Source organism: Lycorma delicatula, chromosome 2, assembly GCF_047948215.1.
Source record: "Lycorma delicatula isolate Av1 chromosome 2, ASM4794821v1, whole genome shotgun sequence".
Lineage (NCBI taxonomy): Eukaryota > Metazoa > Arthropoda > Insecta > Hemiptera > Fulgoridae > Lycorma > Lycorma delicatula.
This window is the reverse complement of record NC_134456.1, coordinates 69512810-69537556: the sequence shown is the minus strand read 5'-3', so window position 1 is coordinate 69537556 and position 24747 is coordinate 69512810. Positions and strand designations below refer to the sequence as shown.

The window sequence follows — 24747 nt, the reverse complement described above, 5'->3', positions numbered from 1 at the left end:
CTCTGATCCACTTAGAAAGACTTGTGTACTGCCGCCTAGACTGCGCTGAATTGCATCAATAATAATTTCATCAATAACAGCATCATGTTGGACAGATCGTTCATAGCTGGTTTGAATACTAGATAATGAACCTGTTTTCCAAAGACTGCAAAATGTCGTATAATTGTTTTGGGATCTGGAATCCTGCAATTCAAAAAAGATATTTCATATTCTACTGCACCAGCTGTAGCACTACCACTACACACACCCAAATGAATACCATATAGCATATTCTTCTGTTGTAAATATGTACAGCATAACTTCAATGGTAAACTGGCCATGTCCAAACTAAAAGTCACAGAAAACCTTTGCTAATGACAGCACAGGTTACAATACCCGATATACTTAATGTACCTTACAGAATGATTTAAACATTAATACAGTTTTGCCCATTGTTGACCAACTGTTGTTATTTCTTTGGTAACTTTGAAATAATTTTTCAAATAATTTATTATATTTCTGTCATTAATAAAAAAAATTATTATCTAAGTAATTTTTATTTATTTATTTTTATTTTACAATTGTGTAATTTCCATTTTTTAACTTTTAACAGTAAATATTGTTTTTGCAAATTTTTCACATCACCAAAAAAGAATTGGGTTTTTGTTTACATTAAGTATATACAGTGTCCCATTTAAAATGTAACCCACCAATCAGTCTTCTGCAATATTTGAACCGACTGCTCAACTCCCCTACGTTTTACCAGTAATAATTAGAGAGAAGATGGTGTTTTCACAAGACAAACATGTTTTTATTTTTGAGTAGTACTTTAGCATGCGAGCAATGGTTGCAGTATAAGAATCTTTTTGCCATAAGTACAGTGATAAACCAGCACCTAACAAGACAGTTTTGAGATTAGCAGCTAAACTTAAAGAGACAGGTTCTGTTAATAAGGAACACAAAAGATTGATGACAGTGTTGAAAGCAAAACGGTCACTGAAATCAAAGAACATTTAACTGCCTCGCCAAAAAAATCAATTAGATGCTTGTCATCTGGAATTAATTTACCAAACACCCATCATTGGGTGACAAAAAAATTAAACTTACGACCATATCAAATTTAAACAATTCATCAACTTTTTGACCCAGATAAAGAAAAATGGTTAGAATATTTTTATTGATTTCATTGATTCATGCATGAGGGTGTTCATGTTATGGACTTTTCACAGACGATGTGTGGTTTCATCTGAATGGCTATGTAAACAGCCAAAACAGTAGGATTTGGAGTGCTGAAAATCTGCACATGTATCATGAAAAACAATTGCACCTGTAGATGATGGATGTATGGTACGAGATATTTTGAAAAAAAAATTATTGGTCTTCTTTCCTTTGAGTACACCATTACTGCAGAACAATATCAGAATATTCTTTTGCAATTCATTGCACTCTTGGAAGAGGAAGATCGATATTGCTGGTTCCAACATGGCAATGCAACACCACACTACACACATTCAACTTCTGATTTCGCTAAATTCCTTGGTGATCATATTATTGGTCATGGCTCATGACCACCAAGATCCCATGATCTCCAGATTTGACTTTGCAAGAATTTTTTTTCTGGAGTTAACTCAAAGAAAAAACATACGGCAACAAACCACGAACACTTGAAAACAGAAGGTCAATATTGAACCAGCTGTTTTAAATATCAATCCAGAAACTCTGAAAATGGTTGCAAGAAATATAGTGAAAAAGGTGGAAACGTGTATTTATGAAGATGGAGGCCACATCCAGCATTTACTGTAGGGTTTAAGGTACTGGAAAATTTGGAAATAAAATATTTAATTTAATAACATACAAGTATACTTTTTATTTAAATATACTTACTGACATAGATGGGCTGTGTTTAATATGGGGCACCCTGTATTTTCTGACAAATGTAGTAATATACTATTTCTAAATAAAATTCAAATTTCTCTAACTTTTCTCTGTTTTATTAAACCCATCTTTCCAGCATTAAATTCTCTACAGGTTTTGTTTAAAAGTTTTGTGTTTATTATCCACTTAAAGTTATTGTACATCAAACATAAAAATCAGGGTTTTTTAAATCCAATTTACAGTTTTCACCCTAAATTTATCAAAAACTACTGCAGACATGGTTCTGGGACCTATCTTATTACATTTTTCAGGTCGAAACCCATAAGAAATCACTACTTCTGCCCCTTAATTAATGTCCTAAAAATTGATATTCCACTGAAGGAAATTAATATTTTAAATCTACAGAATCAGCTCATTTATTGTTTAAGATTACATCATCCTCAACAGAGACCAGAAAGCAAGTATAGGTACTTGCTACCTATACTTGTACTTGAATATATTTTCATTATCAGAAATAAGTTATTTATAAAAACTAAAATAGATGCAGACTGTAACTTAACAGAAGAATGATAAATACTCTTGACAGAAGTGAACATAATATTAAAACTATTTAAATCTGTTATTTAAAGAATGTAGAACTGATAAAATATAGGAATTAACTTTCCTAGAAAGAAGGAATGATCAATAAATCAAAGGTATTATTCAAGTAAAAAAAATTACCTTACTGTCTTCATTTTACTGCCTAATCAAAAACACTATAAATATATAGGTTAACAATCCCTATTGCTGATTAGTTCTTTTGGAAAATAAACTGACGAGATAATTTTTTTTTTGTTAATTATCCATCCAGCTTATTACAACAATTTTTCTCAAAAAAATTTAGATAATGGGAGCAAAACAATGAGCTTATGATTAATTGTTAGTCAATTTTCTGATCCTCTTCTTAAATACAGAAATAATTCTTCTTCTTAAAAATAACTAGACTTCTTAAAAATAACATCTTGTTATTTTAAAAAAGTTTGGATGTAATATTATTGAGCTGATTTAAGGGTTTATGTAAATTCTTATAAAGAAAGAATAAATCTATGAAAAGTTTATGCTCAAGAGAAGAAGATTCCAAGTGAACAATTACATTGTAAAATATGTACCTATGTCTGGAAAATCTAGATTTATGTAAAATCTAAATTTTTTTATCTTCTTTTAAAACAAGTTAAAACTACTTGTTTAATACTTTCGAAGTACATCTAATTTTCAATTCATACTTTTTTTATTACTCTTTTTTTCATTTATTTTTTTAAAATAATTTTTTCTTAGTGTCTACAGATGATGATAATTTTTAATTCTAAGATTTCTTATCTAGTTTTTGAATTTTAAGTAAAATTTTAGTTTTTGAAAATAATCTTGTTTTTAAATTTATTTCAATAACTATTTAGCTTAGCTCTTTATTTATATTCCCAACTTCATGATTCTAAATTAAGGTAATAGATACTTACAGCCATCATTCCTTTTACTTGATTCAATATGATCTTTTAGCAATGAAACAGCTCTATCAACTTCTTCTTGACCTGTTAAAAAAGCTAAAATATCTCCACTTGCTTCTTTTTCGTGTATTTTAAGAGCAGTGTCAACAACACCTTTGACATAATCAGGTACTGGTTCTGAAAATAAAGTTGTTAAAGAACTAAATAAATAAATAATTACCAGCAAGTAATTAACTAACTTAGGATAAAATAGAACCAATGTACATAAAGTTAATTAAAATACATAAAGTAGAACCAATTTATGCATTACTACTGCATACTTCATTGATCTGTGCAATAACAATAATAAAACTTACCATATTAGTAGTGGCAATATTAGGAATTAATGTAACATTCTAGGAATTGTTAATACAGAGAATATGTATTTCATATAATGAATCTGTTATTCTACTTTTTAACACAAAAGCTGCTTGGGTGAGTGAGATGCATAGAAGATAAAGAAATTTGTGGTGATTTTATGGGTAGTAAATCAAAAGTATGACAATTATGAAAAAATTTTAATGGAAAAATGCACTTTAAAATTAACAACTGAATATCTGGCCTGTCAATGATTGATTTATTATATCATATAAGATATCGCAAATGATTCAACAGGCAGGATCAGCATCAAACAGTTGAACATGCAAACATTAGTGCAAGGTGAGTTCCGTATGTGCTTGTTTTCATAGTATAAGAGTGGAATGCTGTCATTTTGAATGAAAATTTGATCTTTCAGCCAACAACCTGGAATTGGCATGTACTTCCACTTTTAAAAATGGTACATTTTGCAAATGATAAGGGTCTGAAGGAAACAATCACTACAATTTTCAGTGAATTGGGAGTGGGTAAGTATGACAAGGGTATACAAAAATTTATAGGATAAGTGCCTAATATGCAGGATAATTATGTGAAAAAAACCACAAAATCTTGTTAAATAATTCTTATTAGTTGCTAAAAACTCAATTAAAATGTTGGATTTTAAATTATAATTTATTTTTACAATATCAAAACAATTTCTGGTTTGGTTTCTGCCATGTTGTAGCCTTATTTTTTTTTAAAATGAAAGTCAAATTTCTTAAATTATTGTTTTCAGATGACTTTACAAATCAATTTTCTGAATTAAATTCTTTACATATTTGTTAATGAAATTTTGTTTTTTGACAGTTTAGCACCGTAAAATTATGCCAAAATAGAAACAATGGTTTTTTTTTTATTCATCTTTTGGGCGTTATAACAATCTTCTTATAAAATATTAGAGATTCTAATACATTTCAAAATTCTAGGATACATTTCAAAATATCAATTACAAGTACATATAAAACCATTGAATTTTCCCTATTATCTTTGTTCAAGAATCTCAGTAGTCGTTTACTGTTAGAGAAAAGCAACATTTTTTGCTAGTCATAACCTGGGAACAAATTATTAATGTACCTGTGCTTTTATGAACTGTTTTATAAATTTTCACCAGTAGAATATATCCTGAAATTATTTTTATTTCTTTATGGTCTGATTGTACATTTTACAAATAAAATTATTTATGAAAAAGTATAGAAAATGTTACTTTTTCATCTTATACAGAATACTATTCAGTATTTTCTAAAAAACTGAAACCAATTTTTTTTTGCATCCGATTATAGAAATATCAGAGTTTGGGTTTTTTGTATTTACAATTTCCTTGCTTCAAAGTTTAGTAACACTGAAGTAAAACCAAAAATTCTTGTGTATATATTTAAACACCTATTATTTGTGACATCCAATAATAATAGTAATTTTAAAGCATAACAACATAAATACTGATCAAATGTTTTCATATAATAATTATACTTTAGTAAGTATGATATAAGATGTAAAATTAAAATATCTGCAAAATAAAAAAAAAAACGTTTGTGCAAAACAAAAAAATAATCAGCAGATGGCGCATGGCAAAAAGTTTATATTAAATTATTTCTTAGATAAATAGAATTAAGATAAATATTAGTCTACAGAACTGAAACTAAAAATGATAAAGATAAAACAATGAAAACAACATGTAAGAACACAGATCAGTGCTGTAGTACAGACTATTTCAATGATCTTTAAAAATATTAATGTTGATACTGATTTTAACATTTACATTCTCATTATATAATCTTTACCATGATAAATATACATCAATTTAATATTCTTGTCCAAATTTAATAAAAAAAAAATAATTAAATTTGTGGTAGTAGATTTGCAATCAATGAATCTGTACTAACTACAAAAAAAGTAGGCTTAAAACTAAAAAAAGCTACATTCAATAATCTTGGCCACAAATTGGCTAGAATTGGTAATTTTGGTACTGGTCTATAATTCATTATTTCTTTTACATAACCTAAACCGTAAAAATTACAGACAATTTCACTTTATCAGGAAATGTGTTTAATTTCACAAATAATGTAACAACTAATTAAACTATGTAAATTAAGATTCAAAAATATTAAATACAACCTTTTAATACAAATCAGAACCTGTAATACAGTCTCATATTTTAGGGTCTACTTACCAGCTAAATGTACAGAGATGTGTTTAGCTGGCATCTGTAGGTAATTGCGTTCCTCAATCAAAAAAGGAACAATGCACACTTAACTCTAATACACTGTATGTCTGCCTGATATAAATGTGTTGTTATTTGGATACCAACTACAAATGGTGTGACTGGAAGAAAGAAATGAGTAAAACCTAAACATTAAAATTTTAGTACAGCCTTGGTCAATTGACTCTCTTACGTCCTGAGTTATCCTAGTATTTAGAAAATAATAACTTAATATTTAATAAAAAAGTAAATGTGATGTCCTAATAGCACAGAATATTATCCACTATTTAAATAAAACAAACCTTTTGAATAAAAAATTTCAACAGGATACACTCTTCCTTCAATACTCATTATAACAGAAGTATCTTTGCTTTTATCCTTCTTTGTTCCATGGTTAAAAAAATCTTTTAAACCTTCTGCATCAACAGTCGCAGATGTTATAGCAAGACGCAAATCTTTTCTTTTCTTGCAAACATAAATAAATTCAACAAACTTGTTTTATAAAACACGTTTAAAATATGACTGATAATATTACAATTATTCCAGGAAAAAAGTAATTTCACACACACACACACACATACCCACACCCACACACACAAGTATTGCTTACAAAGAAGAGTATTTTTATATAAACCTGAAGGTGAAATTTGGCAGATTTGAAGCTCTTCATAAAAATGTTGCTATGATAGAATTAGCTTCCAATTTCAGAACTACATTTTTAAATAACTATAGAGTACTATATAAAAATTTCAAAAACAGTTCACTATCTAGATTTAAAAAAAAATCAAATAATGATTTTGGGCGTTTGTCACAAGATAAGAAGTATGATTTTAGGCTATCAAAAATTGAAAGAATTCTTTCCATTGCAGGTAACAAACTAAGGAACCTTGTGCTGCTATGAGATAATACGTTTTTGTAATCTGTTTCACAAATACACAGAACTCTTTAAGTTTCTGTTACTTTTAAAATATTTATAACAATAACTCCTATGTCCAGGGGTAGGGACTGTATGTATGTGAAAATATTTATACATTTTTATAACAATAACTCCTATGTCCAGGGGTAGGGAATCACATGCTGTTTGTACTGAATTGCGTACAATGTGGGCTGAACAACCAATACCTAAAATAGGTCTATCTAAATCACTTTGAACTTTTCTGAACACATTTTCATTCCCTTTTCTCTTCACACCACCAAAATTACTGTTAGTGTTATCAGCAGAATAATAAACCAACTATTCTTCAAGTTTGAATTTTTTAACAAACTACAAAAGATACAGAGTCAAAATTTGAGCATTTCACCTGATATTTCATCAAAATTTAAAAGTTTAACTTGAATTCCCTCCTCCAGACTGAAATATCTTACAACAATCGGAACAAGTTTTACTTCACTTCTGTTTGAGCTATCCATCGTTACTGTTACATAATTAATGTTTTCCAAAGAACACAACACATTATTATCAAATATAAATGGCGAAATAATGTTAACAATAATTGCCTTGGTTTTGGTTCTAGCAGATGAAAATTTGGGCGTTTAACTTTTTAACCAGTTTAGATGTGCAGTCTGATGTTTTGAAACTCAGTTCGTGTCTAGCAGTATGGTTTGAAAATGCAGCTTCTTTAGCAGCATTCCAGATCACTGTTATTGTTATTCCCATCTTTGGCTTTAAAGAAATCTCTTATGTTTGCTGAAGTAGTAGCATTAATAGCATTCCTATGTTTAGCTGTTTTCACGTGGTCTTCAATATCACTCTTTCCTTTGTGTGCAACAGAAAATTCTCCAGTACATAGTGTGCAACAAACACGTTCATTGTTACAGTCATTACACAATTTCAAAAAATTGTATTCCTGTTGCAGGTTAACATAAACACACTTTTCTTTTGCCCATTGCTGAACGATGAGACAAAAATCAATAGAGATAAAATGATAAAAAATGTGCAAACGAGTTACTTCACACACAAAAACAACATAAACACATTGCACCTGTTGTGTTGCCAAATGACTAAGTAAAAAGTTGTGGCGAGACTGGTAGCCATGTCTCTGTCAAAATCGACGTCAGCACTTAATCCAAGGTTGGCTGAGAGATGCATGGCTGTAAGAGAATGTTTAACAATACAATGCTGAACATAGAGGACTAAAATTAAAAAAATCCTCGCCAGTCAAACAGTTCTCAAAACTGTTTTGAACAGTTTTTGCAACCCCGAACAGCACTAAAAAACCAGGGTAAACCTATACATATATATATATATATATATATATATATATATATATATATATATATAATATATAAATGTATATGTGTGTATGATCATCACAATTTATAAAAAAATGATTAAATTATATAAATCACCACTTCTCAAAGTTAGATTTTATTCATTGAGGGGATTTCAATATAGGCATATTATGCTGTACAAAAATAAATATAGTGTCAACAACCATTTTAAAAGATTTTTTTTTAATAATAAATTAATATATTTAGATTACTGAAAGAAACATTCATGAGTTTGAATGGTTTCAACAGTCTAAGGCAGCGTTTTTTACACTTTCAGTATTTGGAAACCAATTTTAAATCATAATTTTCATTGCACCCCTTTCTCATACAATAACAATGTAATAATATTGTATTGTATACAATGTATGTATTTTGAGTACTTTGACGCTAAAGCTACACTATGACCTTAATTATAAACCTTACAAATTATCAAGAAAAAGTAGATTTATTGATATTTGGCAACACTGATCTGCTGCATAGACAAAACCAGAATCAACATCTCTGTCTTACATATCGAACATTCTCATGGCTTCACAAGAAGTTCTGATTTGTCTTGAACATTCTGGAACATCTGCAAAAACATGTATAAATGCTGCATCTTATTCAATTCCAGTCAGGCTCAGTCGAGTCGATCCCTCTATTTCTATCAAGTCTCTTGTGAATGTGTATGTTGTAATTTACTTCTTAACTGCAATTCATGGTATTAAATATTCTTGACAGTAGATTTATAGAGAATTGTGGATAAATTTTTAAGTGGGTAAATGCAAGCATTAGACAATAGTGAAGCATCAAGTGCACAGGTGAGTGGTTCTGAAAATTAAATCAAGAAAATCTCAAGAATACTTAAATTCAGTACTGAAGTAAATGAAGAAGAAAGGCTCTGTGTATCATTTCCTCAAAAGCTTTGTCAGCAGACAGCTTGAAACCTAATAAAGTTAAATAATGTTTGGAAATGCTTCATAGTGACTACTTTAACAAACCCAAAGAACTCTTCAAATTAAAAGTAAAATAATATGAAAGGCAAATATCATTTTTTTAAAAAAAAACTTGGTTTATGAAAGAAAAAACTTTACTTGCCTCATACAAAATTTCATATAAAATAACCAGATGTAAAAAGCCTCACAAAATTAATGAAGAACTTATTTTGCCAGCTGCAACTGAGATTGTAGAAACTATGTTTGGAGATAATTTTGCCAAACAATTGCAGTGTATATCTCTATCAAATAATACTGTTGCCGGTCGAATTGGTGATATAGCTGAAGATGTACAGGATCAGCTTTTCAGGAAGTTGTATGACAAATTGTTTTCAATTCAGCTTGATGAGGCAACAGACAGTAATAAAGATGCTCATTTCATTGCCTGTGTTTGATTTTGTAATGGTATGTCAGCAGCAGATGAACTACTTTTATTAACAATATGATTTTATTAACAAGGCAAACATAGTGGAAAAATTGCATTGGAATATGCACCGATGGCGTTCATTCAAGGTTTGGAAGATTCCAAATTATACAAGGACTTGCGAAACAGAAACCTCATGTGTTTTGGACATATTGCATGATCCTCAGAGAAGCTCTGACTTCCAAAAAAATGAGTCCTGGTCTGAATATTATGCTAACGACAGTTGTAAGTGTAGTAAATTATATAAAAATGATACCCCAAAAATCAAGAATTTTTCTGTACTTTTAAAGACATGGGTGCAGTGCATTCAGCGTTACTATTTTATTGCGAGGCAAAATGGTTATCACTCAGAGAATGTTTGCAAAGTGTTTATGAATTAAGAGAAATCGCCATTTTTCTAGAAGAGGAAAACTGACCAGAAGCCGAGAAGTTTCGAGATGGTTTATTTGTGATGGAATTGAGCTACTTGGTTGAAATAATCAAGAAATTAAATATCTTCAACTCCAAGCAGCAAATACACATATGTTGGATACGAGCAATAAAGTTAATGCTTTTTGTAGAAAATTGGAATTGCAGACCAGAAATTTAAAGGAAAAAACCTAGAAATGTGTGCAAATGTTGAATGTGTTAAAACTTACAAGGCTAAAGAACAACATGTGAAAGTTATTTTTTGTAACCATTGAAAATCATTTAGCCATGCTGGCAAAGGATTTTAAAAAGTATTTTCTTGTTGATGACAGCTTGGTAGCAAGTTACAAGTGGGTTAGGGATCCATTTCAAAATACTCCCAAAGAGCTCTCAACTGCCGAAGAAGAAATTTTCACAGACTACATGGCAAGTGGTGAAATCAAGACGATTTAGTAATAAATCACTCCTTGAATTTTGAGCAGGAGTGGGTGATGAGTTTTCTGCACTGAAAACAAGAGCATTTTGTATACTATTACTGCTTTCAACATCTTATCTATGCAAAACTGGATTTTCTGTAGTAGCTACTTTGAAGACAAAATATAGATCTCAGCTAAATACAGAAAAAGAACTGTGTCTATTTCTAATATTAAACCTTCTTTTGAAAAACTTTGCTCTGCAAGACAGGCCCAAGGGAGTAACTAATAATTACTAAACTTCTTTTAATATAGTATTGATAAGTTAATTATTATACATTGTGACATTGTGGAGTACTGATACAATCCTGTTTATAAATGCATTATATCAGTATAAACGGGTATTTTATTATTTATCATGTCAGAATATATTCTGTTTTGCATTCCTTTCAATAAATAATAAATTTTTAAAATAATATTTTCTTTTCGATATGCTTGCACCCCCTATTTAGTGTTATCACGGCCCTTTAGGGGGGTGCGCACCACAGGTGGAGAAACACTGCTCTAATGCTTATAAAAAATTCCATCCATTTAAATAAAATGTTCCTATAATTATATATGTTCAGAAATGTTTAGTTATTGTTTATTGTAGCCATTTTATGTTTTTAGAATATAAATTCATATCTTAAGAATGAATGGAGCAATTTAAAAAAAATTCAGATCACCTATTTAAATCAATACTTTTAATGAAAAAAAATAAGAACATTTTTTAAAGGCAAAATGGTGGCCAAATTAAATTTTAAATCACAAACATTTCTGTAACTACATCTTCTGAACTTAATTTTCTCAGAGAAAACTAAAGTACGTTAAATGTAAATTTACAATAGGTGCTGAAAGTGCCCACCCATGGTGCCATTCGTGGAAAAGTAAGCATACCTTGGTTGATTTCAAATACATTTTACAGATGTAAAAATAGGATGACAGAAAATCTTACCACTATCAAGTCTTGAATTTACTGTTTACAAGTGACCCCAAAACAAACATAGATGGGGTTGAAATGAGGAGAATGTGCTGACCATGCTATTTAAGTCTTCCTCTCCCTAATAATTTTTCACTATATATGATGTCTCTCAATATAAGCGACATACATATGATTTATCTTAGGTGAACCATTCTCTAGCGTTGAGAGTTACATTTTCTAAGAAATATGAAAGAAGTTTTAACAGGAAATCTCTATATACATCATCATTATTAAGTTTAGCTGGTAGAACACAAGGATCTATGAGACGAGTCACCTACAATGCCACTCCACACATTAAATTTAAACTAACAGTATGTCTATTTTTAGTGAGCTATGAGGGTTCTCATCTGTCTACTGATGTTAGTCATAGAAATTACTTATACCACCTATGTTAAAATCTGCCTTGTCAGTGAACATCAATGGTGTTACATTGATGGGATTTGTAGTTTGCTACAGGGACCAATGGCAAGACTGAACTCATACAGACACAGTAGCATGAGTGGGACTCTTTTTTTATTTATTAAAAATGCCAGTTTAAAACTGCAATCTGAATTTTATTAAAGTATTTGAATCCATTTCTTGAGATATGAATTTATATTCCAAAAAATACAAATTGGCCAACAGGTTGAAAACTAAGCAAAAAAAGGTTTCTTCATGTATTCTAGCAACACTTATCAAACAAATATCAGCCTATTCTGTTTTGTATTACTCATTTAAATACCAAAATGCATAATTTATGCAATTTTTCAGAAAAATGCAAGGAAACTGAATTTCACATTTTTTATGGTACATGCAATTTCCAGGTCTACTTTCAAAAAAAATCTGTAAAATATGTACTTTAAATAAATAAATGTACATTGATACAATATTACAAAATTTTTGTGGTGCAGCAATTATCGTGGTGCAGACAATGAATTTAAATTTATAAAAAAAAAAATGACTCAATTTAAATGATACATTATATACAGAAATTTATAAAGAGCAGTTTTAAAATAATCACCCGAAGTATCTTTTTGAGCAAACCCATCAAAATATCAGTAAAGAGTGTCCTTTCATGAACTTCATCAAGAATAATGACAGAATAACTTCTAAGAAGTGGGTCAGCCATCATTTCACGCATTAACATACCTTCTGTCATGTACTGAAAATGAAACAGCAGAAAAATAGAATCAATTCTTAAAACAATGAATAAATATGCAAGTAGAAACAATATATATGCAGTAGTACAATATAATACTATTCTTTTATACAAGATACTGAATTCTGAGACAAATGAAAAGAAAGAATAAAACATTTATACTACATAAAAATACTTATAGCATAATTCTAAAAAAAAAGTTTATAACAGAAGGGTTAGTAAACATGTTCATTTAAATTTTCTTATCAGATCACACATGAGCACCCAAATATCAAATTCTAATGAGTGAAAAATTCCATAATTTATCTATATGTCCTAGACAGAGTGTCTCATAAAGAAACAGAAAGAATTTCAGAACATGTTCTACAAGTGAAAATAAATAAAGTTCTTATAAAAATGGGTCTGTAAACACTTCATTTTTGAGTTATAGCTTGTAAAAATATTTCTGTTCCTAGGATTAAAAAGACCATACTGAAATTCTTCCAACTTAAATTACGGAATAGTAAATTTGATGGTTGTATGGTATATGACCTGAAAAAAATTAATAAAACAGGACCTCAAACTGTACAGTAATACTTCTGAGAAAACTATTGTAAAACAGAAAAATTGATATTGCAATACAAAACTTTTAGATTTGACATACAAAATTTGATAATAAAAAAATAATATACTAATACAAAAAATTATAAATAACATTTTTCATCAGAATTTATAAAGGGTTATTCTGAGAAAATCTATGTAATATCAACTGAACATGAATAAGAATTTAAAAACAGAACAAGAATTATTTCAACAATGGAAATTATTTAGAAATAAAATCAGTAATTAAAAATAAATAAAAAAAGGAAAATTAAATAGCATTATTTAAATTTCATATATGTTTAAAAAAAATTAAGAAACAAAAATTCATTATTTAGAAATGGATTTGAAAAAATAAAATGAGAAATCTTTTTTTATAAGTTGGCTGCATTAACAGCTGATCAACAATTAAAATTATGCAGTTGAACAGTTTTGTTTGGTTTCAAACTTGAAGAAAATTATATTGATTGTGAATCACTATATAAACATTTTCAAACCAAAGATATATAGATGCTAGTTTTATTAGCTGGTACTGTAATGGAAATATGCTATCTGGTTATTGTCATAAAAGATTCCCCAATAGAAAGATTCCAAGCCTTTGCTTTAATATTTCAGCATTAACACATAACTGGTTCTTTACCATCAAGTTCATATTCTGTTGAATGCCAAGAGCAACTACATGTCAATGAAGAGCATTGATTTGCATAACATTTTTCCTGCCACCACCCCATTCGGCTGCCCTAAAACATAAGACCGAATGTCTGGGCCACAAATGGCTACTGAGCTTCGAATCAGTTTAGCGACCAGTGTCCTAACTAGCTCCTAGAGCTACCCTAATTGCGTGAGCGAACTAAGCATGGAGCCACACACCACTTAATTTGTGTCCCACTGCTCACTTGTCATATATTCTAAAATGGGTAGACACACCCCATCAACTATGAAAATATGTATGACATTCAATAAATTAAATTCATCATGTCAAGACAGCAATTCGCTGCCACGCCTAGGTCACTGAATGCCAGCAAGTACCTGTGCACCAATATTAAAGCACTTGGAGCTTTAATTGGCTGATTGCCAGCCATAACTCTCGGGTAGCTTCCCACAGCAGTGAGGTAGGAGTATTTCCCTTAAATAAACTACTGATGCTGGTTGAACAAAGCAACAGCATCAAGCAACACCCACATGGTCCTACGATGCGGCTCATGCCACACTGACTTGCCACTTATGAGTGGGCAATTTTCCCCTTGACCTCTAAGTTCCAGGGTGGCCTGAGTTCTTATTTATTTGTGTAACTTGTTGATTGCCGAGATTAATTCTTTGCTACTTATGCACTGTATTCATAATACTTCTCGTAAATTAACCTAAAGCAAATTACTCCTGATGTGCAGGTATGTTTTAGGACTTTGTGATTTTTGTATTTTCAAGAATGCTTATCTATCAAAATAAACTCCATTTATATTATTACTTATTTTAATGTGATTATATTGTAATTAACGCCTTCTATACTGAAATTATTGTAATTAATGTTTTCTAAGGTAATGAAATCTGTTCATTGCTAATTTTCATAGTACAGTATATGTTAGTAGTGCAACTGTTTTCCAGTTCCGCTTTCTATTGATGTTATGTTTTAAGTATCTAATTTGAAATTAAGGTGTTTTATGTTCTCTTATTTTCAGGCTTTGTTACATTGTGTATTTAAAAAATGTTTATTCATGTATTTTTGCATTTAACATCATTGTTCATATGTTGATTCAGCTGATATGTTAAGTATCATTAAGTTATGTTAATTTCATAATTTCCTTTTATGTTTTAAGGTTATAATTATAACATAAGTTCATTTGTTTCACTTTCAATAAAGTCCAATTTCTTTTGGCAAATACTAGCTGTGTGTTTTTTGTTAACTTTACCCAACACTATTAATGCATTGGGCACTCCTTAAATTCTGAATAAGTGCTCTATTTCTGTCTAACCTATGCGCCCAAATAGACGCAGCATAAGAGGCCATACTTTCGAAGACACCTTGGTACAACATGTACAAATGACGGCTCGACAGCCAGTAATCCTTCCGAGCAATCCTCCTAAGCTTGTGCATCACAAAGATGGCATGCACTGCTACTTGCCTAATGTGGTTGCTAAACAGCAACTTCTCATCAAACAAAACAGCTAGGTACTTATGAACTCTAACTTGGCTGAATCACACACCCTTTATACTTAAGGTGGGGGTTACTACTGTACGATAATTTGTTTGCACCCTTGAGAAGCTTAAACTTCATCTTGGGCACAGATATCTTTAAATTTTGCATGTCTATCCAGGCCTCCGCGGTCGACAAAGCTGCCTGCGCCCGGTCTTCTAGCTGCAGTCGTGAATTACCACGAACTAACAGCAGACAGTCATCGGTGAAAGACTGGACCGTGACCCCTTCTGGGAATAGTCTCAAAAATCCGTCAAATACCAGGTTCTACAGCAGAGGACCGAGAACGGAACCCTGCGAGCTTTTCCTGGTGGTGGACTTTTCCATAGCCAAGTGCGCATCTCTAAACAAAGCCGTACGGTTAGACAAATAGCACGCACTACGGCCTGCAGGGCTACGGGAACACTGCGATGTTCCAACTCAAAGAGGGCAGAACTCCAACACAAGGAAGGAAATGCTGCCATTATATCAATAAAAATTGCTAAAACATATTTACAGTCGATGCCTTCAACTTCGGCAAGAGCATTTAAGATGCAATCTTCGGTGCCAACCCCTTTCATGAAGCCATACTGGCCTCGATTTAGATGTGAGTTCATATTGTTGCTTTCCCACAGCCGTTCCACAACCAGCCTTTCAAGCAATTTGCCGATTATTGACAAGAGGTTAATGGGTCGATAACTGCTGACCTCACTCGGATCCTTTCCTAATTTTAATAGCACCCTCACCACAGCCACCCTCCAACAAGTCAGAAAGCAACCCCAGCTTAGCACCCCGAGAACAGCCTGCCAAGCGTCTCTCTTATGATAAAAAATATCCGGGTCAAGTTGGTCAATCCCCGGTGCCTTTCTCAGTGCCATTCGAGAAGCCACTCGGTCTATATCTACGGATTCCACAGCCCGTACGCCAGGGAATGGTGTCTAACCCGCCCTAACGCCAACTTCTGCTTCACCCTCCGGAGTATCTGGAACGCCTGGTAAATCGCCACAGATGTTAAAGTTAGTATCGTAAGTCGCCACAAATGATGCGATCGCCACCAAACCCGCATCGAACACTGGACAGCACGTGCAATGGCTTTAGCCGGTAACATGACTTCGCGAGCTGTCAGGGGCTGCACTGCAACTGGCGCATGAAGTCTTGCCAAAACTTGAGTTTGGCTTCCTTGATGACATGAACGTACTAATTACAGGCGCGCCAGTAGATCCGCAGACCATCAATGCGCAAGTCATCAACGATAATCCCCGTTAGGGGGCTAAGGTCAAAGGACCACCATTTTTTCCCGGGTTTCCGCCTGCGTTTAACAGACTGCTCCCCGGAAGCAGCGGTCATGACGGCTTCAGGCACTCTCCGATCAACGGACTGGCCACTACTTAAGGGTCCGTCCATAGGCCGAGGCTGCCGTAGGACCCTATCACAGCCAGTCTTGATGGACCAGCCGAATTTTTCAACCATCAATTCCACCTCCTCCCTGTGCTCCATGCGCCATTCCAACCCCTGCAAGGCAGCCGCACACTCGCGCCGCAGCCTGTGCTGATCCAGGCCCCTTAGGTTATAGCGACCCGAATCTGGAGCTCTTGGACCGCCATCGTAAGCGAGCTCATAGGTTATAAGCCTATGATCACTCACACTGGCCTCGGTCCAGACAGTCCAATTACTTGTACACCTAAGCAGATCGCCCGTCACCAAGGTGACGTCGATGTAACTTTCCCCCAGTTCGGAAGAGAAAGTCGACGGTTGTTCTGCCTCGTTCAGCAAACAGAGATTCCTGGCTTCAATGAACTATGCGAGACCAGCGCCTCTAAAGTCAGTGAGTGGTGAACCCCAGGCGGAAGACTTGGCGTTAGCGCCCAGAGCAACCAGCACTCTGATGCCCGGGAGACCGTCCAGAATCCGCCCCAACTTCGCCAAGTCATCGATACTCCATCCAAGCTGGAAGTATTCCGACACCAGTACAATATCGAGCGTACCCCTCGTGTCTTGCTCGAAGGTGAACTGCTCATCAGAAAACTGAGGCATCCAGAAGACACCCAACGAGACCGAGCCGACCACGATCGCAGAGAGCGACCGTTCCCTACGAGAATGAATAACATCAACCCCGTGGAAGCCGACCACCCTATCCCCGACCGTGTACGGCTCCTTGACCAAGAGGACCTCAAGATCGTACTTCTCAAGAATTCTCATGGCTTCATTGGTGGCCGCCCGGGAACGATGCAGGTTTAACTGTCCCAGGCGCAAGCGTTCGATATGGTGACGACCGTCCTCGAAAGCTTCCACCAATTCAGGCGTCGCCATAAGCCTTATTATGTACGATCTTCGCCCGGCTATGTCGTGCGACCTGCATTGTTTGCCTCTGACCCGGTGTCCTGCATCAAAGCCTTTCACCAAGGCACAAGGAGCGCACTTTGCAGGCGCGGTCTTATTAGGGCAGTTAACTATCCGTACCCAGCAAGGACGCAATGACCACACATCTCCGACTGTGCTCTACAGCGGAGGTAGGTGTGACCAAAGCCTTGGCATTTGAAGCACCGGGGTACTTCTGTATGATCGACGGCACTGCACGAGCTCCACCCAACGAACAGCCGCCCACCAAACCAGCCGGATCTTAGGCAAGGTCTCAATTACCCAATGGCTCTTTGAGACTTCTTTCCGCCCCAACTGCCGGACTACCCTGGTTTCCTTGAGGAAGTCCTCGGCAGCCATACCCAATGCTGGATTTTGGCTGTGTATCGCCTTGAGGATTTCGGACTCCTGTGCCTTCGTTGCCCTTGGCAAATCCTACGCCAATATTTGTGGCCTCTGCTCGGCCAGCAACTGAGCCTTCAGCCCATTCTTTTTCAGAACGTCGGCTTTCAGCAGCCGCTTCGCCTGCTGCTCGTTTACGACCTCCAGGACCACCCCATGGTCCTTTGTTTTTGTGACCCGTGAGATCTGGAACATTTCTCTCCGCAGGTCCAGGACCTTTTCAGGGTCAGCTTTTCAGGGACACCGCAGATGAAGCCCCCGGACCAGGCGTTACTGGCCCGCTTAATTTTGTTAGCCGGAGCCCGGCCTGGCGACAGGGAACTAACTCGCTTAGGCCCAGGTGCGGCTGTTACCGCAGCGAAGAAGACAGGTTTTTTACCTTCTCCTCCATCCTTTCAAAGAAGTGTGGATCTCACCAAGGACCATCCCCGTTGCCGGTTTGAAGTCCCTGACTCCTTCCACCACCTGGTCCACCTTGCCCGACAGCCAATCAACCACTGAATCTAAGGCACAGTTAGCGTCCTGGAGACCCTCACATTTTAACGCCAGCTCAGCAACCATCGAGCTACATTCAGACAGGTACGAGTCAACAAGTTGCCGAAAATCGACCGAAATACGCGACTGCTTCTTTGAGGAGATTTTGGACCATACGGCCCACATCTCTTCGATCCGCCCTAAACTGTTGGACCCGGAATTCACCTTTACAGGCTTCTCCCCGGACACCCCACACCGCTGTCATCAGCCACCCTCGACTTCGTGAGAGGACGCCCTTCCGACTTGGTTCGCCCCTCGCCACTGTGCTCCCCTCATGCAGTTCCAGCTACCGGCTTCCCTGCACAACTCGAAGCAGAGGCTACCGCAGGTTTTGTGTGCAATGCCACCTGATCACGAGGAGGTAAGGGTACCTCCCCCGCGCACACTACGGGATCCTTAGTCCTCGATCGGTAGATCGCCGCCGAGGCGATCTACCGATCGACCTTCGCGGTGCGAAGGGGTCAACGGCCATTAAGTCGTCCAGGCTATCCCCTCCGGATTGTCACTCCATGCCACTAAAAGAGGAACTACACCAGCTGCAACGCCAGGCACTACTTTTACAGCTTGTAAGTATCTACCACCTGACACAAAACCAGGTGAGCGTCCGCAATTGTAGTCCGAGCAAGGCTGTCTGTTCTTACACAACTCCGCTCGGACAGTCAAAAGCTAAAACGCTCCTAATATAGGACCACCGGCGAGGTCAGAGCAAAATCGCTTCCCGAACCTGCCAGAGGACTTGAAATTTCCTTGGGCTCGTGAACTATGAAATAGGGACACCGGCACACAAGGAAACGTCCTTATTTAGCCGACGGTGGCACTACTGCAACACACTACGCCGCTGTTTTGTGTAACACTCTACTCTGCAGCAACGTAGGTTGACTAACCGTCACCGATCTTTGTTCAGCCCTGATGACGAAAACGTAGAACACTGCTCTTGCTGAAAAAGCAACGCAGTTGCAATGCAATGCAAGTTTGTAGTACGGGGCTAGAGGCCGAGAAGCGATAATAAATGAAGAGGATAATTAATTTGACAAGTTCAAAGTAATCTGTGTTCAGTATTGAACTAATTTCAAAAGGTTCTGGTTTATTGTACAATGCAGTATGGCAAATACTTTATAAAGAAAATCTCCACCTGTACCATTTGCAGGAGGTTTAAAATTTACTACATGGAGATTTTATGCAGTCTTTAAATTTATGTCCCTGGTTTCAAAATAACAATCACAAAATAAGTTCTATTGTATTTAGTAATGAGGTAATATTTTTTAAAAGATGGAGTAAATAATTTATGAAATAATCATTGGGGTTTCAATAATTCACATGAAGATTGTCTAACAAAAAATGTGCATTTAAATTTCTTAAAAGATAGTTTGTAACTTCTTAGAAAATGTTCTACCATTAATGAGACAAGAAATGATTTTTCAGTGTAACAAGATTTCTCATTTTGTCAAGACGTTAGGAATTAAGATTTACAAGGTAAGATCGAAAAATAAAGAGAATTTTTTTTGATTTAGCATACTATGTCTTTTTGACTAAGTTTGCCTTTTTTCTGCACAATGACAGCACGTTTATAATATATATCAATATTTTACCCATACTAGACACATAATTCAAGTTTGGCAGTCAAATAATTAGAACCTATTTTACTATGAGTGGTGATTTATTTTGTTTGAAAATAATGAACAAAGGATTTGCATTAAAAATAGAATAAGCTGCAGCATTGAAATGATGTGAAGATGTTACAGAAGGCATTTGGTGAGAATGTTGATATCAAGGGTTTATGAATGACACAAACGGTTTTATAAATGCCATGTAAATGACAAAAGGGTTGGGTGTCCTAACACATTTACAACCAATGAAAATATTAAAAAAAGGAGGATTTGTGATTGTGAATAACTGTCTAACTATTAGAGAAGTTACTGAAGAGGTGAGAATGTCTTTTCGCTCTTATAAAACAACTCTGACTGATATTTTGTGTATGAAACAAGTAGCAGCATAATTTGTTCCAAAACTATTGAATTTCAACAAAAGCAACATCGAAAAACAATTGCTAACTGATACTGCTGATAACTCAGAATTACTGAGTATTATTACATTACAGTATTTTTTTTTGTTACATTTTGGTCTGTTGTTTTTAGTAAAAGTCAAATTTTTTTAACTCTTTTTCATGTTCAGTTGACGTTACTTAGATTTTCTCCAAATTAAAACTTTTATAGACTTGTTTTGTAAACTTTTACTCATTTACTGCCAATTTAAAAAAACTTATGTATGCTAAACCTTAAAAGATTGTAGGTGTGATAGCAATTTTTTGTGTTTTAGAATAATTTTCTCAAAAGCTACTAGTTACTAGGATCTATTTTATTAAATTCTTCAGGTCAAAAATCACATAAAACTGTCAAATAGCTTCATCTAAATTCCAAGAATTGTAACATGGTCTCATTTTACCCTTGGAGCACAAAGCTAGATAAAATTTTTGCAAGCGTAACTCAAAAACGTAGTGTTTTCAGACTCATATTTATAGGAAGATTTTTCTTTACTTTCTCTTGTAGAGCAAGTCTGAAATTTTTTCTGTTTCTTCATGACACAATCTGTATAATTATAAAATCTATCTGAATCGTAAGAGCATACTCATGTTTTCCTAATGTGTTTTATGTAATAATCTGAGAAATACAGAAAAAAATCTTCATTTTAATTATTTTTCCACCTTAAAGATTTTTTTTGGGCAAAAAACACTTTTCATGTTATCATCACCCTTAAAGATAATGGTCTAAAAAGAATTTCACAATGCTTTTCATATCTTTGGAAAGTTATCGGTATCCTCTTCAAAACAAAGATAATGAATCTTTATTAAGTTTAATCATTGTTTTATTAAAACAGAAGAAAGTAATTATTAGAAAAAACAAAATAATTAAACGTTTTACAAAAAAGCTGTTAGTATTGGAGATATAATTAGAACTGCAAGAGATACCAGCACTGATAAGATTAATACACATTTTTCATTATTTTAGTATTTTTAATATGCAGTTTAATTAAATATTTCAATCATGACTAAAGATGCAGAATCCTACAAAAAAAAATTCAAAGTAAAATTAAGGTTAATATATGACATCTCAATATTCTCTACTATGTGGTTTATATTAATAGAATTTAACATATATACACATATATATATATATATATATATATATATATATATATATATATATATGCCGTCATGCAGTTCTCCCACTATTGTGGCACTGAGCCCCCACAACTCTCAGGCTCCAATAAAAGAGCGTGCACAAGAGTGAATTTTCAATTCATCATTGACCACCACCTGAGAAAACCAAGAAGAAGAAGAAGAAGAAGAAAACGAAGATGGAAGAAGACAGAAGAAGGCCGCCTCAATGTGGGACCTCCTGGCAGATGCCAACATCCCTGCTGGAGCAGCAGGCTGGCCTGCTGAGGGAGCCACTGGACATGGATGCTACCTTCCTACTCCAGTTTGCAGGGCTTCAATCACCCTGTGATTGATCGCTCCACCTCAGTTGCGCTGGCAAAAGACAACTGATGCCGACCCGACACTACGAGGCTCTGGGGGGTACCACTGCCATGCTTTAGTGAGGACCAACTACCACTGAGGGGAAGCCCGGGCTGATTTCAATGGACGAGCTGCAACTCCTCAACTACAGCCAAGTCGACTTCCCTGGAGACCAGCTTCCGGACCCAACACCTCTTCTCAGAGCTAATGACAAAAATGGCTTTTTTCAGGGCTACCACAAGGTTATTAATTACAATGAGCCGTCGAAGTTAATCAACAACAACAGCCCTTCTCAGGGCTACTACAAAGTTATTAAGTGTCACGTGCCATCGAAGCCATTCGGCAACAATATTATATATTTTTTTTTTTTTTTTGTCTTCAGTCATTTGACTGGTTTGATGCAGCTCTCCAAGATTCCCTATCTAGTGCTAGTCGTTTCATTTCAGTATACCCTCTACATCCTACATCCCCAACAATTTGTTTTACATACTCCAAACGTGGCCTGCCTACACAATTTTTCCCTTCTACCTGTCCTTCCAATATTAAAGCGACTATTCCAGGATGCCTTAGTATGTGGCCTATAAGTCTGTCTCTTCTTTTAACTATATTTTTCCAAATGCTTCTTTCTTTATCTATTTGCCGCAATACCTCTTCATTTGTCACTTTATCCACCCATCTGATTTTTAACATTCTCCTATAGCACCACATTTCAAAAGCTTCTAATCTTTTCTTCTCAGATACTCCGATTGTCCAAGTTTCACTTCCATATAAAGCGACACTCCAAACATACACTTTCAAAAATCTTTTCCTGAGATTTAAATTAATTTTTGATGTAAACAAATTATATTTCTTACTGAAGGCTCGTTTAGCTTGTGCTATTCGGCATTTTATATCGCTCCTGCTTCGTCCATCTTTAGTAATTTTACTTCTCAAATAACAAAATTCTTCTACCTCCATAATCTTTTCTCCTCCTATTTTCACATTCAGTGGTCCATCTTTGTTATTTCTACTACATTTCATTACTTTTGTTTTGTTCTTGTTTATTTTCATGCGATAGTTCTTGCGTAGGACTTCATCTATGCCGTTCATTGTTTCTTCTAAATCCTTTTTACTCTCGCCTAGAATTACTATATCATCAGCAAATCGTAGCATCTTTATCTTTTCACCTTGTACTGTTACTCCGAATCTAAATTGTTCTTTAACATCATTAACTGCTAGTTCCATGTAAAGATTAAAAAGTAACGGAGATAGGGAACATCCTTGTCGGACTCCCTTTCTTATTAGGGCTTCTTTCTTATGTTCTTCAATTGTTATTGTTGCTGTTTGGTTCCTGTACATGTTAGCAATTGTTCTTCTATCTCTGTATTTGAACCCTAATTTTTTTAAAATGCTGAACATTTTATTCCAATCTACGTTATCGAAAGCCTTTTCTAGGTCTATAAACGCCAAGTATGTTGGTTTGTTTTTCTTTAATCTTCCTTCTACTATTAATCTGAGGCCTAAAATTGCTTCCCTTGTCCCTATACTTTTCCTGAAACCAAATTGGTCTTCTCCTAACACTTCTTCCACTCTCCTCTCAATTCTTCAGTATAAAATTCTAGTTAAGATTTTTGATGCATGACTAGTTAAACTAATTGTTCTATATTCTTCACATTTATCTGCCCCTGCTTTCTTTGGTATCATAACTATAACACTTTTTTTGAAATCTGACGGAAATTCCCCTTTTTCATAAATATTACACACCAGTTTGTATAATCTATCAATCGCTTCCTCACCTGCACTGCGCAGTAATTCTACAGGTATTCCGTCTATTCCAGGAGCCTTTCTGCCATTTAAATCTTTTAATGCTCTCTTAAATTCAGATCTCAGTATTGTTTCTCCCATTTCATCCCTCTGAACTTCCTCTTCTTCCTCTATAACACCATTTTCTAATTCATTTCCTCCGTATAACTCTTCAATATATTCCACCCATCTATCGACTTTACCTTTCGTATTATATATTGGTGTACCATCTTTGTTTAACACATTATTATATATATATATATATAATTTTTTTTTAAATCAATTCTTTTAAGAATCATACTCTTCTGTACTATATAAAAATATTTTTATTTTATTTTATTATATCAACAAACTGCAGAATAAATGAAGAAGGATGAGTTACTTTGTTCTACCATAGATGCAAGACCGCTTTCACGATTTATTTGCATCATTTTAATTTTAATTTGATTTTATGCCTTGACATCATATTTTTACATATGTAAAAATTTTTACAATTTTAAATGTTCATTTTAATTAATTTTTCATATTTTTAAATTTTGTTTTAATTTTTAATTTAACAGAATAAAAGTTCAAATTCATAAAATAAAAAGATTACGGTTTTAAATTTTAAATAAAATAAATAAGTGCATGATATGTTATCATCTTTTACAAACTTTGTAATGCAATTCGAGATGAATAAATGAATATGTATGCAACTGATGATGTGGGTAAATACGTGAAAGCGCTGTTGCATATATGGTGGAATAAGGTGAGTCATCCTACTCTATTTATTCTGTACTTTGGTTGATCTAATAAAATAAATATATTTATATATACTTGTATATATG

General features: G+C 34.3%; 1 protein-coding gene across 1 annotated transcript in view; it reads right to left on the bottom strand.

Annotated features, from left to right (window-relative positions):
* LOC142318891 (putative ATP-dependent RNA helicase DHX35) overlaps nt 1-24747 on the bottom strand; it is a 53639-nt gene that overhangs the window by 22871 nt on the left and 6021 nt on the right. Inside the window, exons 4-6 of the mRNA XM_075355525.1 lie at nt 12440-12580; nt 6231-6393; nt 3348-3512 (exon numbers count right to left, since the gene is read on the bottom strand). Of these exons, the coding sequence (XP_075211640.1) occupies nt 3348-3512; nt 6231-6393; nt 12440-12580 (469 nt within the window). The remainder of the gene's footprint in view (nt 1-3347; nt 3513-6230; nt 6394-12439; nt 12581-24747) is intronic.